The 14,537-nt window shown below is 38.6% G+C and overlaps 1 protein-coding gene across 1 annotated transcript in view; it reads right to left on the reverse strand.

Moving 5' to 3' along the window:
* The window catches only part of ly75 (lymphocyte antigen 75), a 141,801-nt gene that overhangs the window by 10,821 nt on the left and 116,443 nt on the right, over positions 1 to 14,537 (reverse strand). Inside the window, exons 26-29 of the mRNA XM_087988567.1 lie at positions 9,511 to 9,789; positions 4,385 to 4,559; positions 2,332 to 2,496; positions 615 to 737 (exon numbers count right to left, since the gene is read on the reverse strand). Of these exons, the coding sequence (XP_087844693.1) occupies positions 615 to 737; positions 2,332 to 2,496; positions 4,385 to 4,559; positions 9,511 to 9,789 (742 nt within the window). The remainder of the gene's footprint in view (positions 1 to 614; positions 738 to 2,331; positions 2,497 to 4,384; positions 4,560 to 9,510; positions 9,790 to 14,537) is intronic.

Genomic DNA, 14,537 nt, shown 5'->3' on the forward strand with positions numbered 1-14,537 from the left:
CATGTCCTTCCAGATGGTAGTGGCCATGGGGTGGAAGGTCTGAGCAGAGGTTTGGGCCTAGGATACTACCCTGAGAACCTCTTGCTGAGTTACCTTAGAGCTGTGATGATTAACCTCCAGAAAACAAAACACATCCACCTTCCATCATGCTCAGTACAACTCTAAACTTTGCAGGGTTTCCCGGATTCTCCTATTTTGGCAGGGCTCCTTGATAATATGCATTTATTATAAGCATTGTCCACGAAGATGCAGAATTAGTTATAATCTGTAATTGTATTTTATTAAAAAGGCCTGGTTGATGGATATTAAGACTAACAGATAAATACAAATCACAGTAGTGGCACTGCAGAAGGATAGTGCACACATCCCATTTCCCATTAGTTATATGATAATGCCTCTCCTTCTGCATTAACTTCCAAACAAACTACTCAGTGGTTTTTCATTGGGATGGTGTTTCAAAATCTAAAAGGAAAGCAGGGTAGGTGGAAAATAAAAAGAAGTTGCAGGATATCAGTGATTATTTGTTTACATACATATCCATGTACGCCTATGAAAAAATGCAGTATTTCCAACACTTAGCAAGGTTTGTTTTCATTGCTCTCACATTCTCTTACCTTTCTTACCTAGAGAAATTCCGAGCCAGACTCGTCCTGTGATTCCCTGTTCTTCTCGGATTTGGTTGGTTACAAAATCATTTTCTTCTCTGTCTTTAATGCTCAGAATATCAGCAGAAGGATCTAGATTTTAAAAGTTAACATTTTGCTATTAACAAATGGGAAGTTACCTTATCAATATTTACTAAAGAAAGAAACTATGACTTGTACAGCACTAAAGAGATCGGAGTCCAATTCAGACAAATTGTTTCTTGCAAAACTGAGGGAATATAAATGTTTTGTCTACTGCTAGTTTAGCAACTTTTTTAGGACAACCAGCTATTTCTTCAGTTGGGGAAGGGGGAGAACAGGAAATAAAATTAAAGTATATAATCTTAAAATGTGAGCTTGTTTATGCAGAAGTAAGGGCAGTAGTAAGACCTCAACTAAAGTACGTAAACAATTTTAGACTCCTGTAAGGACATAGCTATATTAGCACCACATCCACATCTATGCTTTGTCATAGATGGTGTCGGATGTCCCGAGTGTTTTGGAGCTGCACTTACTGCGGAGTATTCCATCACACTTCTGATTTGTGTGCTACACTGTATGGACTTTGGGGATTCAAGAGGAGAGCTACTCTTTGCAGGATTATCAGCTATCTTTGTGGGCAAAACTATTTACATGGCTAGTTCAGTTTATGGTCAATAGTCACCCCCAGGATGTTGATAGTGAGCAGATTCAGCAATTGTTATACCACTGAATGTCAAGGGGCAATGGTTGGACTCTTTTGTTAAAAGATGGCCAATGCCTGACACTTGTGTGGTACAAATATTACTTGCCACTCGTCAGCTAAAGCCAAGATATTCTCCAGGTCTTGCTGTATTAGGACATGGACTGCTTCAGTATTTGAGGAATCATGAATGGTGCTGAACATTGATAAACATTCTCACTCCTGACCTTAGGAAGAAGGGAAGGTAATTGATGAAATAGCTGATATTCTCAAAGTGAAGGCTTTTCCACAAGGACTATGCAATGGTAACTCTTACTGATACCATCATGAGCAGATGCATCTGTGGCACACAGATGGGGATGAGATCAAGTATGCTTTTCCCTCTTGTTGGTTCCCTCATCACCTGACAGACCCAGTTTAGCAACTTTTTTAGGACAACCAGCTATTTCTTCAGTTGGGGAAGGGGGAGAACAGGAAATAAAATTAAAGTATATAATCTTAAAATGTGAGCTTGTTTATGCAGAAGCAAGATTAGAAAGCAATCTTCCACATGATGATTAAATGAACGTAAACGACTGTAGATGCCAGATTCAAAACAACATTTTCAAGACCAAAGTGGATAAATTTTTTTCTCCATGAGTCTTGCCGAACACAAAAGGAGTAGAACTATGGTACAGAACAGCCATTACCTAAGGCATGCTGTACTCCTGCTCAGTAAAACAATGTCAGAGTTGATTATAAAGCTACATAACAGGATTATACAGTACAAAATTTTAAAATTTTAAGCTTTACAAAAGACTTTGGGATGGGGGCAGTGTGCTGGGGTGGGCATAAGAGTTGATTTTATGAAGGAGTAGATCTACATAAACTACTATAAGTTGCATTCCAAATGAGGAAAGGAAAGAAAGCACAATATTTGACGACTGCCATATCATTAATGCTGGATGTTTTCTTAGTACTCCAAATCACTCCATAGTAAATTAAACCGAAGGAGAAAGAACATACCCAGTTGAGAACAGATTGTTTTGGTTTCTTCCATGGTAAATACAGACCAGTTATACAAGCCCATGTCAAATGCATAGCAATGTCCTCTGAATGTGACCCATAATGACTTCCCATTTTTCTGAGGACAGAATTTTGATTTATTTTCTTGTTGATTAGTTGATGTCCCTGCAAAAAAAAAAGTTACATAGACTCTTTACTTCAAGATATCTTTAATTGATGAAAACAAACTCTATTGTCCATGTTTTTTTGTTCTCTCCAATGAAATTAATATATTACACAGCTTGACAAAGCATTTCTGTCAGGAAGTTTGTATCAGTGGCATGTCAATGATGTTCAGTATTAGCCTCATCTATATCTGCTTCATGGCATTCAACAAGTATCGTTTTCCCCACCCTGAAAAAAGAACACAACAAATCCACACTGAAGAGCCCCTATTGCTAGGAGATCAAATACTGATGGAAATGGTAGTACATAACAGGACTAATTGTAACAAGGCTAATTAAACCTCAAGCTCTGTGCATTTCTTTTTAGAACGAGTCAGGCAGCATCACATTTTTATTACATTCGATATGCACAATAGTCAGAAATCAGGGATATCCACTTGCCCAAACCAAACCAATTTGGATAATTAGTCATTTTAATTTTTTTCTTGTCTTGACTCAAAATGCTTCATTACATTATCTATAATAAATAGGTACCTCTTCAGAAACACAGAGTATGAACTTGAACACAAAAGACTATAGGATATTAGTTTGGAGATTAGTTTGGTATTTCAAACATCTGAGTCCAAGACACTTAGCAACAGCAGCCTGCAAGAATGTGCTCCATTTTATTATAAAACAGAATGAAAAATACACTTAGTTAACTCAAAACAGAGCATTTTGTCATGCAAAATGCAATGGACCCAAGATATTTGCATTGTGCAATTAGAGTGTCAGTGATGGGAGAATAGTGAATTGTGAGGATGGCACTGAGTGACTTCAGGGAGACACTGACAACTTGATCAAATGGGCAGATGAATTTCAATGCAGAGAAATGTGAAGTAATGCATTTTGGTAGAAGAAACATGGAGAGATAATACAGGCTCAATGCTACAAGTTTCAGACATACAGAGGCAGAGGGACCTCAAGCTTCAGTACATAATTCTCCGAAGGCAGCCAGACAAGTTGTAGGCATCTTGAGTTTATAAATAGAGGCATAGAGTACAAAAACAAAGTTATTCTGCACCTCTACCAATTATTGGTCAGATCACATTTGGAGGATTGTGTTCAGTTTTCGGCACCTTATTTAAGGAAGGATGTTAAAGCCCTGACAAAGTGTATGTCAATTTACTAGAACAATACCAGAAATGAGAGACTCTATACAAAAGTAAAGATTAGAGAAATTAGGCTTATTTTCATTGGAGCAGAGAAGATTAAGAGGTGACTTTATGAACAATTTTTGACAGGGTAAAGGGGATATTTCATTTCCACTAGTTGCAATGTCAGTAACTAGAGGTTACAATTTCAAAGATTGTCAGCAAGAGAGCTAGATGTGAGGTGGGGATAAAGAGTTGTTAGGATTTGAAAATCATTGCCTGGGAGAGTGGTGAAGTGGGTTCTGTAGGAGGCTTTTAAAAAAAAAAATGAGTTGGATATACATTTAGAAGTGATAAACTTAGAGAGCTGTGGAGATAGGGCTGGAGAATAGGACGAGCTGGGTAGCTCTTTCGGGAGCTGACAGACATGATGCCTAAAACGGCTCCTGTTAGAATTGTAGAATTTTATAGTACATGTTATTTACAAAATCAATGAGTTGAATATTCATCCCTCCATTTTCTAGTGAAAATATAACAATCGATAGAAATAAAATATTTTTAATGAACTTATGTTAATAAGTTATATTTCATCTTGCAAGCCAAAAAGAGTTTTCTTAGGAACTAGACACCTTTTCTGATAACTATAAAATAGCAGTTTTATACTAAATTATTGTAAATAAGATTTGGAGGTTACATAAACAGTTTACTTTCATAATTCCAAGAGATTAAATTATTTTCTCCAACTTTAATACATACTTCTACTCTGTGAAGCATAACAAATAGCTCCATCAACCACACTATTACAGGCTGCACGGTTCCAGAAGCCTTTAGTATCCATAAATACACAACTGCCATTTGCATTAAGATTTTCATATTCCCAAGGCTTGTATTCTGAATTGCATCCATCTGACCACTCGAAAGTTGATCCCTCCTAGTATAAGGAAAGGAAAATTAAAAAACAGAACAATTGCAATGAGCTAGTTAAGATCTCCTCTTGCATATTTAATTTTAAACTATAGTCTTATCTTTGACGAGAGGAAGATGTAAAAGATCCACATCACATGATAAAGCACAAAATAAATGCTTCAATGAAATTAATCAAGTATTATTATAATTGGAAATATAATAGTTATTTAAAATAGAGTAACTGTCAGTCTGGAAAATCTAAACTAGGAGGCTTCAACAGAGAACCATCACCGATAAAATCAAAAGTCAATATTAGTAAACAGTATCAGAGAAACTAATGGGTCTGAAAGTTGACGAATAGCTGTGGCCAAACAAGCTATATTCAAGAGTATTGAACTAGATGGTAATCAAGGTAATATTTGCATTGCTGGCTATCTCTTAATTCTATAGACTCTGAAACAATGTTATGGATATTCGAAGGTTTTAAATCTAACCCCATTCCTTAAGGATAGCAAATGAAAAAGGGTGACAGAAAGCTTTCGTGGAGCATGAACAACTTGCCTTTACCTGGGAACAGAAAACATAGAAGCAGGAGACAAACATTCTGCTCCTTGAACCTGCCCCTTCATTCCATAATAGAGAGGTTAAGATTCTACCTGAATTTCACTTTCCTGCATAATTCTCATTCCTCAATCTCTAGGACACCAGAACATCTATTGATCTTAGACTTTGATATGTTCAACAATAGAGATTCCACTGCCCTTTGATTGCAGAAATTTATTACATTCATTCATAGATGATCAACCCTTTAAACCAAGGTTGTGCCTCCAAGTTCTGGACTGCCTAGCTGGAGAAACAACCTCTGTCTGTACTGCCTAGCCAAATCAGAATTTTGCATGTTTTAATTACTTTTCATTTTTCCACACTTCAGTGAAGAAAGGTCCAATTTAGTTTAGCACTTCATTACAAGCCAACCCTCTCAACCCAGGGGTCAATACTCTTACAGATTATGGTTTATCTTTGAAGTCATTAATATAGAGGATGACTGATCCACAGTTTACCAACTTGGAAGTATTCCATTTATCCCTATTCCCCACCTGCTGGCCCATCACAAATTCACATCCATGTCAATATTTTGTAAGTTTCATGGTCCCTTATCTTTTGTATGGCACTATTCTGAAAATAATTTGAGAGAAACTATTTCCTTTTCATTAAATAATGCTGACCTTGTCTGATTTTCCAAACTTATTGTTAACATTTCCTTTGTAACAGATTGCAATGGTTTCCAATGACTGTTGGACAAACTGGTCAACAGTTCAGTTTTCCCTCTCACTTCTTTCTCGAATATTAGGTGTTAACTCACATTACCTTCCAATTTAAAAAAACCAAAAGAACAATCCGGGAAATCAATGGGAGTCTCGGCACCGTCTCCAAATGACTGACTGCCTGCTCTCTCCCCACACATTCCCTGGAGTTCTACACAGGCATACCCTGAACCCCCTTCCCCAGATAATCTCCCCAACATTGTCTTGAACAGGACAGAGTGGGAACTTGTCAGAAAGTAGCAGTAAAAAGGTGGTCTGTGTGTGTGCGCGTAAGTAATTTGGAGACTCAAAGCCCCCAGGCAGCAACCGCAGTTGTGCTGTTGGAGTCCAGACTGGCTGTTGAGGAGGGGGAGCAGAGAGGGCTCTCATGCACAGTGTGCTGCTGCCTAGTCTCCTGAATGGGGAGTGGACTTAGCAGGTGCTCGCTTCAGCAGTGCTGCAGGTTCCTTATACACAAAAGTGTCTCTCTGCTCAGAGACAAACCCTGAGACAGAGAGAGGGAGCAAGGCAGGCAGAGCAAGGAGAAAGGAAAACTGAGCCTCAGAAGAGGCACTGAATCAATTAACCTAATAATCAATTATCCAACTGAAATAGTGCCCACCCATCTCGTTCAGATAATCTAGGTTAGACATAAAACATAGGAGCGGAAGTAAGGCCATTCGGCCGATCGAGTCCACTCCGCTTTTTTTGACCTAATGCACACTCCTCCCAGTCTCCAGGTTCTTTTGTAATGGATGTTTCTCTTGTGAACATGGTAACAATTTTCTGCTATCTCCTCATTCACCATGATAAACTTCTCTGGTCTCTGGCTCTAAGTGATCAGTATTTATTTTAGCTATACTACTTGTATTTATGTACTTGCAAAAGCTGTTACAACTGGTTTTATCTGTAGCTGGTCTACTCTCAAATGTTATCCTCTCCTTTCTAAAATCAATTCCTTAATAATACTATGCTGGCTTCTAAAATTCATCCAATTCTGACTTACTACACTTCTTTGCAATACTGTAAGCATTGTAAATTAAATTATAATCTCAACTACCTTCGGTAGGTTAATGAATAGATTGAAGGTTTTATTAAAGCAATGAAATTTTATTTTGTTGAACACTGAAATGTTTCTTTAAATATTTTCTAATATTCATTGCCATACATGTTCTGGTCTATTCATCTAATGCACCCTAACCAGCACTCATTTCATACAGACATAATTGGCTTTGATTATGGTTGGGATTTGGGGCTAGCGCATTTGCTTTCTACAACCTGTCTGAAATCTCATTTTCAAGTTTATCTTCATTAATTTGGTTTGACAAATTTATGACAATTTAACAATTTTATTGTAGGCTTCAATTAAATCTTGCATAGTACTGTTCAATGTGTTGCGAATACAAAGTTCATGTTTCAGATAAAAACTTTAATTCCTAAAGCTAAAAGTTATTTAACTGCAGAAAAATTGGAGTATCCATCTGAAAAATGGTAAAACAATTCTAATACAAGTTGATGTGAAAAATGTTGAACAATAAATGATTCATCTAAGATTTGAAATGCAGCCACAAGGTCTGGAGAAAGGGCTGAAAATTCTATTAGCAATATATAATACACAAATTGCAGAACCACAATTTTGTTGAGATTAAAGTCTTTTTTATTTGTTTGATGACCCTCCAAATTCTGCCATGTAATGTAGGTAGACTGTGAGGTAGAAGGTTCTTTTGCTTTCCTAAGTTCGGTTTTTGAATAGAAGGAAGTTGCAGTTTTGCTGCAGACTCCAGCTGAGGTGGGAGAAGCAAAGGAAATCAATTTTCAACAGGTCCCATCTTAAGTGAAGAAAATACCATATTGTTAACTGCATGGAATTCAGGTGAAGATATGACCTCAGTTTGGAATTTGAAGAAAAGATAGCTGGATTATTTGCCTAGCTTGTAGCTATGGGGGGAGAAAAACTATAATGTCCTCAGTTAGACTTCTGGAAGATGTCAGTTTGGATGCTTAATTCATGACAAAGGAAGAAGCTGGAAGACTTGCCTAGCTTGGAGTAGAGGTAAAAAAGCTGAAGTAACCCTCAGCTCAAATGAACAGTAAGGCTTCATTGCATTTTCCAGCCAAGTTTGAGCTAAGCTATCCATAGTTGAGCTTTTGAAAAGATTTTGTTGCCTGCCGAGCCAAAAGCTAATGGACGGATCTCCAGAGTTTTATAACCCAGAAAACTGGAAAACAGAGGACAATTAGTGAATTCCAAAATGCTGCAGTATACTTTGGGTTAGACATAGGAAAGGTGAATGAACCTTCAAGATTCTTTTGATATACAACAGAATACTTGGGATTGGGGTGGATTGATGGAGTTAAAAGTAGACTAAAGTTTGTAAGACTATAGTTATATAATTATGATTGTCTGGAATTGACAGTGCTTTCCAAAAATTTCCTTACATCGCATTCATAGCGCTGCTACATTTATCTCCTTAATTATTTTATTGATTACTAAATTTGTAGCTGGTTAACTAATGTAGTAGCAAGTTAGTCACTTATCTTGCAGGTGAAAGAGGAACACTTACCATTTCCTGGAGGTTAAAACGGAATAGAAATGCAACAACTCCTTTCCCTTCTCATCAAATTCCCCATGTTAACACATCAGCTACAAAGCACTGTTTCATTAGATTAGATTAGATTGATTACTTACAGTGTGGAAACAGGCCCTTCGGCTCAACAAGTCCACACCGACCCGCCAAAGCGCAACCCACCCAGACCCATTCCCCTACATTTACCCCTTCACCTAACACTATGGCCAATTTAGAATGGCCAATTCACCTAACCTGCACATTTTTGGACTGTGGGAGGAAACCGGAGCATCCGGAGGAAACCCATGCAGACACAGGGAGAATGTCTGTGTGGAGTTTGCACAGTCACCTGAGGCGGGAATTGAACCCGGGTCTCTGGTGCTGTGAGGCAGCAGTGCTAACCACTGTGTCATCGTGCCGCCCACTTTTGCCACCGTACCACCACTATTCAGTAGTAAACATCATCTCTTTATTTTATGACTCTCACTCAAGTTACAACTGCTCAATCAGCTTTCCTACTGTAATTAACACTTATTCACACAATTAATTTCAATTGCTTGCCAGGAAGTTTCTGTTAACTATGCATATTAACAATTCTTTTTACAATTTTAAAGTTTGAAAGTTAAATTCAAAATTTAATATGAAATACAACCCGAGGTATCTACCAGGTTCCATTTGCACTAAATTCCAGACTTCAGTAGTTTAGTCAGGAAGCGGTTTTTCAAACTACGATGCTGTAGAGTCTCTAAAACAGATCACGGAATTGCTATTACTAAATTTTGCGTTATTACACAAACTTAAGGTCTGCCAAGATTTCTCCAGGCGTCATGCCAAAGCAACAGACCAGGGTTTAAGGACCTTCGACATACATTCTGATTTGTCCCAGACTTTCTGCATAGCCATTCTACTTTCCACTTTGAAATTCAGATGTGGTTAACTGCTGGGTTATCATTCAAGCAAATAATACAAACTAAAATTTTAAAATAACACTAAAACAACCACTACAGGCTGTACTGAATATTAAGCAGCAACTGATTTTCATATGTGAACGCTCTATTTATGTAATATAATTATGACATGTAAGGTGCCTTTTTAGAAGACTTACATCTTGACTGAACAAGCCAATCCAAAGAGGAAAACCATCTGACTTCACCAAGCTCTTCAGAAACAAATGCTGAGATTCATTATTGACACTGACAAGTTGATATCCAGACATTTGACATTGTTGCAGTGCCTCATACCAATTCACCTTCTTCTGAATTAATAGGTACTTATGGTTTCCATATTCTGCCTTTACATGTGGAGGCAGAAAGTGACTTGGGTCAGGATCTAAAGATGTGAAAGATATTAAAAGTAAACCATATTTGTATTTAGCATTCATACATATTTATGTTCTAGAAAAAAAATACTTCACAGTATTGATGAAGGCACATTTTTAAAGAGATCGAAAGATGTTTCGCATTGTGAAATGCTGCTCATTATGTTCAGCCAGTAAGGCAGTGTCGAAAGAAGTCAGGTTAGATGCTTGAGAATGTTTATTTTACAATATTATTGTTAGGTTCTATAACAACTGCCCAAGGATATGGTAAAGCTGAGCACACTCCTACCAATACAGAACAAAATTGACAAGTTCCAGAGTGAAAACTAAGTTAAAGCATTTGAACATGACTTAGTTTAGATAAGTCACAGATGACCACACACTCTTGGAACCTGCTTAGTTGTCATACAGTTGCCCCAAGTTGTTCCAAAATTGACCACTTTTTTTTTTTTAAGATCCTCCATCTACCCTATTCCAATCAGGAGTCAATATTTTTAGAGTTGCAATGGAGACTGCTGCCTAGTTTATGGAGTATACATTACTGGGCTTGATCTGTTGAGAACAACACAAAAAAAAAATGCCATTAAGCAAAAGCGAGTAAATAAAAGGAGCGAATGTTACATTAATCAAAATAAGCTATCCCTTTTGGACCAAGGAACAAACACAGCTGGCTACTTCTCAGGACATTTATTATTTTGGCTTCCACAATTAAGAATAGGGTATTTTCAAGATTTGAAAAACCTTGAGAGTTCTGGCCTTGGCTATGGGAAGCAGAACTATCTGGCAATGTAATGAAAATGTTACAGCAATGTTGTGCAGAAGTGTCTGCAAAGTAGGATTAGAGATAAGGGTTTTTAGTTAAAAAAAAATTACTTCTGCACAAATAAAATCTGAGGGGAGGACCTCCAATATTGCATCAGTTGAAGTAGTAATTAAGGAAATATCACTGAATACTCTTCAGCCAAAAGAGCACTTTCAGAGAACCTGCCATGAAGATTCTTCCTGCAGAGCACAAAGCATTGTTGCAGCTCCTACAAAGCCTCTGAAAATGTGCAGTAGATGGAACAGTTCAATGTCATCTTCTGCAGCAACATCAAAACTCAGTGAGATGCTCAATGTGCAGACTTGTATTAGTGACATTCATATCTTAAATGATAAATTAACCAATGTCCAAATACTGCCAGAAACCATTCTGTTGTATTTGTATCAGAATGGAGATAATATAAACCAAAGGCTTAAGCATTATAATTTCAAAACACCTGTATGTAAATCAGTGCCAACCACTGTTTGCAGCCCATGCCAAGTGGGAGAGAAGTAGATAGCTCAGAAGCAGCTATAAGCATATTTAACTTTAGATTTTATTTTACAAGATCAATATTTTTAATCTTCATTGTGGATGCTAATGGTTTACTTTGGAAAGTTCCAAGAACAGTTTTTGCGTGGAGAAATTCATCAACAAAAAGGCAGCAAACTTGAGGATGCTGAAAAAACAAAACAATCAATATGTAACTTCAGATTCAACATCAAAGGTCTACAGCCTCCCAGAGAGAGGCCAAGTCATAAGCAGGAATAGATTCAAAAGTAGAAATTGGACAGTACCCAAAATTAGGCACAATAGCAACAGAGAAATGACACAATGCCAGAACTAAGCAGCTAAGGACATTGTTCAACGAAAGACAATATCACCTTCCTTGACCTGCTGTGTGCTAGTGGTACTTAGCAAATGTGAACAGGAGAGTAAAATTAAGAGACATTGTTCAAATAAGTGAGTGAGTGAGTGAACCTACAGTTGTTGGGTTTCAAAGCATATAAATGTGTGGTGAGGCTATTTTGGACCAAAAAGAGACCTACTTAAGTATAATTTAAATAGTGAGAAACTGTGAATAGTGGAGGTCCGAATAGATTCAGGAGTCTAGAAGTAACAAATTACAAATGTATAGTCAGATACATGATGAAGAAAATCACATATTATTGGCTTACTAGCATTTATAACTAGAGGGCTAGGATATAAATGGAGCATGTGGCAGGTCTAGTCTTAATAAGTTTCTACAGAGCCTTGCTTCAACCACGTCAAGAGTATCATGTGCATTTCTAGGCACCATATCCAAGATTGCAAGACGTACAGCACAGATTCACCAAAAATGTTGCTAGGCTTCCAACAGTCAGAGATGAAGTGAGTGTGACTGCCCTTGACATCAAGGTAGTTTAGATTAGATTACATTACCGTGTGGAAACAGGCCCTTCGGCCCAAAAAGTCCACACCGACCCGCCGAAGCGAAACCCACCCATACCCCTACATTTACCCCTTACCTAACACTACAGGCAATTTAGTATGGCCAATTCACCTGACCCTGCACATCTTTGTGACTGTGGGAGGAAACCGGAGCACCCGGAGGAAACCCACGCAGACACGGGGAGAACGTGCAAACTCCACACAGTCAGTTGTCTGAGGCGGGAATTGAACCCGGGTCTCTGGCGCTGTGAGGCAGCAGTGCTAACCACTGTGCCTGTGTGACGGGCGGCACAGTAGTATTCAACTGTGTATGGTGTGAAGGGACTCTAGTAAACTGGAGTCAATGAGAATGAGTGGAAAACTCTCCACTCACTGGAGCAACACACAGCACAAAGGAAAATGATCATGGTTATGACCACATGAACGAGGAACAACTGTAAGCCATTTGCCGCCTCAAGCCTGCTGCACCGATCATGGCCGATCTGACATTCCTTGTGTCCATCTCTGATTTTCCTCATTACCCTTTATTTTCCTAATGATTATTGGTCTGCCAATCTAACTATCTAAGTCTTAAGCATACACAAGGACACTGCCCCTCCATCTCTGTGGCAAGGAGTTCCAAACACTCAACCCTCAGAAGAAATTCCTCCTCAATCTGTTTTTGGAAATCATCCCAGTCCCAGGATATTGCTGCAAGAGGTGCTTAGCAATTATCTTTTAATCTTACACACCTCTGGAGCAGGTAGAATTTGAACTTGGGTCTCCTTGCTAAGAGATAGGAACGCTGCCACTGTACCAGAATAGCCTCATAGGTCCTCAGTGTAGTGTCTCAAGCCAACCATCTACAGCTGCTTCATCTATGATATTTTCTCCATCAGAAGGTCAGAAGTGGCAATGTTTGCTGATGATTGCGTAATATTTAGCACCATTTGTGCCTCTTCAGATAGTAATGTCGTTCGTGTCCATGTAAAATAAGACTTGGACTACATCCAGTCTTGTGCTGAAAGTGGCAAGTAACAAGTACCAGGCAGTGACCATCTCCAACAAGAGAAGCTAACCACTGCCTCTTGACATTACCATCTCTGAAAGTCCACCATTAACATCCTTTGAGTAGAAACTGAACTGGGCCATCTAAACAATTGTGGCTGCAAGAGTAGGTTATAGGTTAAGAATTCTGAGGTAATTAAGTCCCTCCTGTCTCCCAAGTGCCTGTCCATCATCTGCAAGGCATATGTCAGAAGTGTGATGGAATACTGTACTTGCCTGGATGGGTCCCGCTCCAACAGAAGAAACTCAACACCATCTACAGAAAGAAGTTGCTTGGTTGGCATCCTAAACACAAATCTTCAACAGTTATGCCATTTATTCCTGATGAACAGTGGCAGCAGTGTGTACCATCTGCAAGCTGCATTGCAGTCACTAATCCAGGCTCCTTCAACAGTGTCTTTCAACCAGTGACCTCTCTCACCTGGAAGGTGAAGGGCAGCGTGGAAATACCTGCAAGTTTCACTCCAAGTCTCACACCATCCTAACAATGAACAATATCACCGTTCCTTTATTGTTGCTGGGTCAAATTCCTGAACCATCCTTCCTAACAGTCTTGCTTCTCCCAAAGGTTGCATGGTTCAAGAGGACAGATCACAGTCTCCTTATCAATGGAAATTAAGAATAATCGATAAATGCAGGCCTGGCCAGCAACACCTATATTCCACAAACAAATAGCGATTTCACAAAGCATACTCATTGGATTGAATTTTTGATGCAGTATAAAGAATCCAACACTTGGATGAATTCCAGCACTTCATCAGTGCCCATGCCAATTGGCCAGGGATGAGCTCAGGGCCTCTAGGAGGCAGAACTACTTTCTGGCACGAGCAGCAAAGACAAATAGCAGCTACAATTGTCTTGTCAATTTGGGCAGGTAAGTACAGCAGTTTCCTTCACAAAAGGGCAGTAGTGAACCACATAGGTTTCTCTGGCAATTAATTAATGATCACCATTCGACTCCTTCATTCCAGATTGAATTCACGTTCCAGCACCTGCTGTGGCAGGATTCTTACCTGTGTCTCCAGAACACTACCTCTTTTCCACTGCATTCTGTCAGGTTTTACCATTCACCATGTTACTAGTCATGCCATGTACCTTCTCATGAAAATCATTGATATAAATTACAATTCCCTGATACTTTGATGTTTGTAGAATTCTACAAACTCAGTTTTCAGCATACTGAAAGATGGACTCTTCACAGCCTCTGCAGACATCGAAGTTAATGATTAAGGCTATCCTGAGTTCCACATCACAGTCAACTATTGGCGAGCATTGTTATTGTTTAGCTGCTGCTGTTCCGGATGAATGGTCTGCTAATATACTTATTGCCATATTTAACGGCATGCTTCATTGTGGTGCTGTGGCTTTACAGTGGTTAATACACTGTATTATGGCATAGTACCCCTCGGCTCGAATCTGGGTAATCTCAGTGGTGCATTTGTCGATTTTTACTTCGTCTGTCACGTGCCCAATAAGCGGTATTAGGAACTAATTGTTTTTATATGATAATATTTTTCAAAGTGATCAGTTTATT

The sequence above is a fragment of the Chiloscyllium plagiosum genome, unplaced genomic scaffold, assembly GCF_037043375.1.
Source record: "Chiloscyllium plagiosum isolate Xiang-an unplaced genomic scaffold, Cpla_swu_hap1 HiC_scaffold_7, whole genome shotgun sequence".
In the NCBI taxonomy this organism is placed as follows: Eukaryota; Metazoa; Chordata; class Chondrichthyes; order Orectolobiformes; family Hemiscylliidae; genus Chiloscyllium; species Chiloscyllium plagiosum.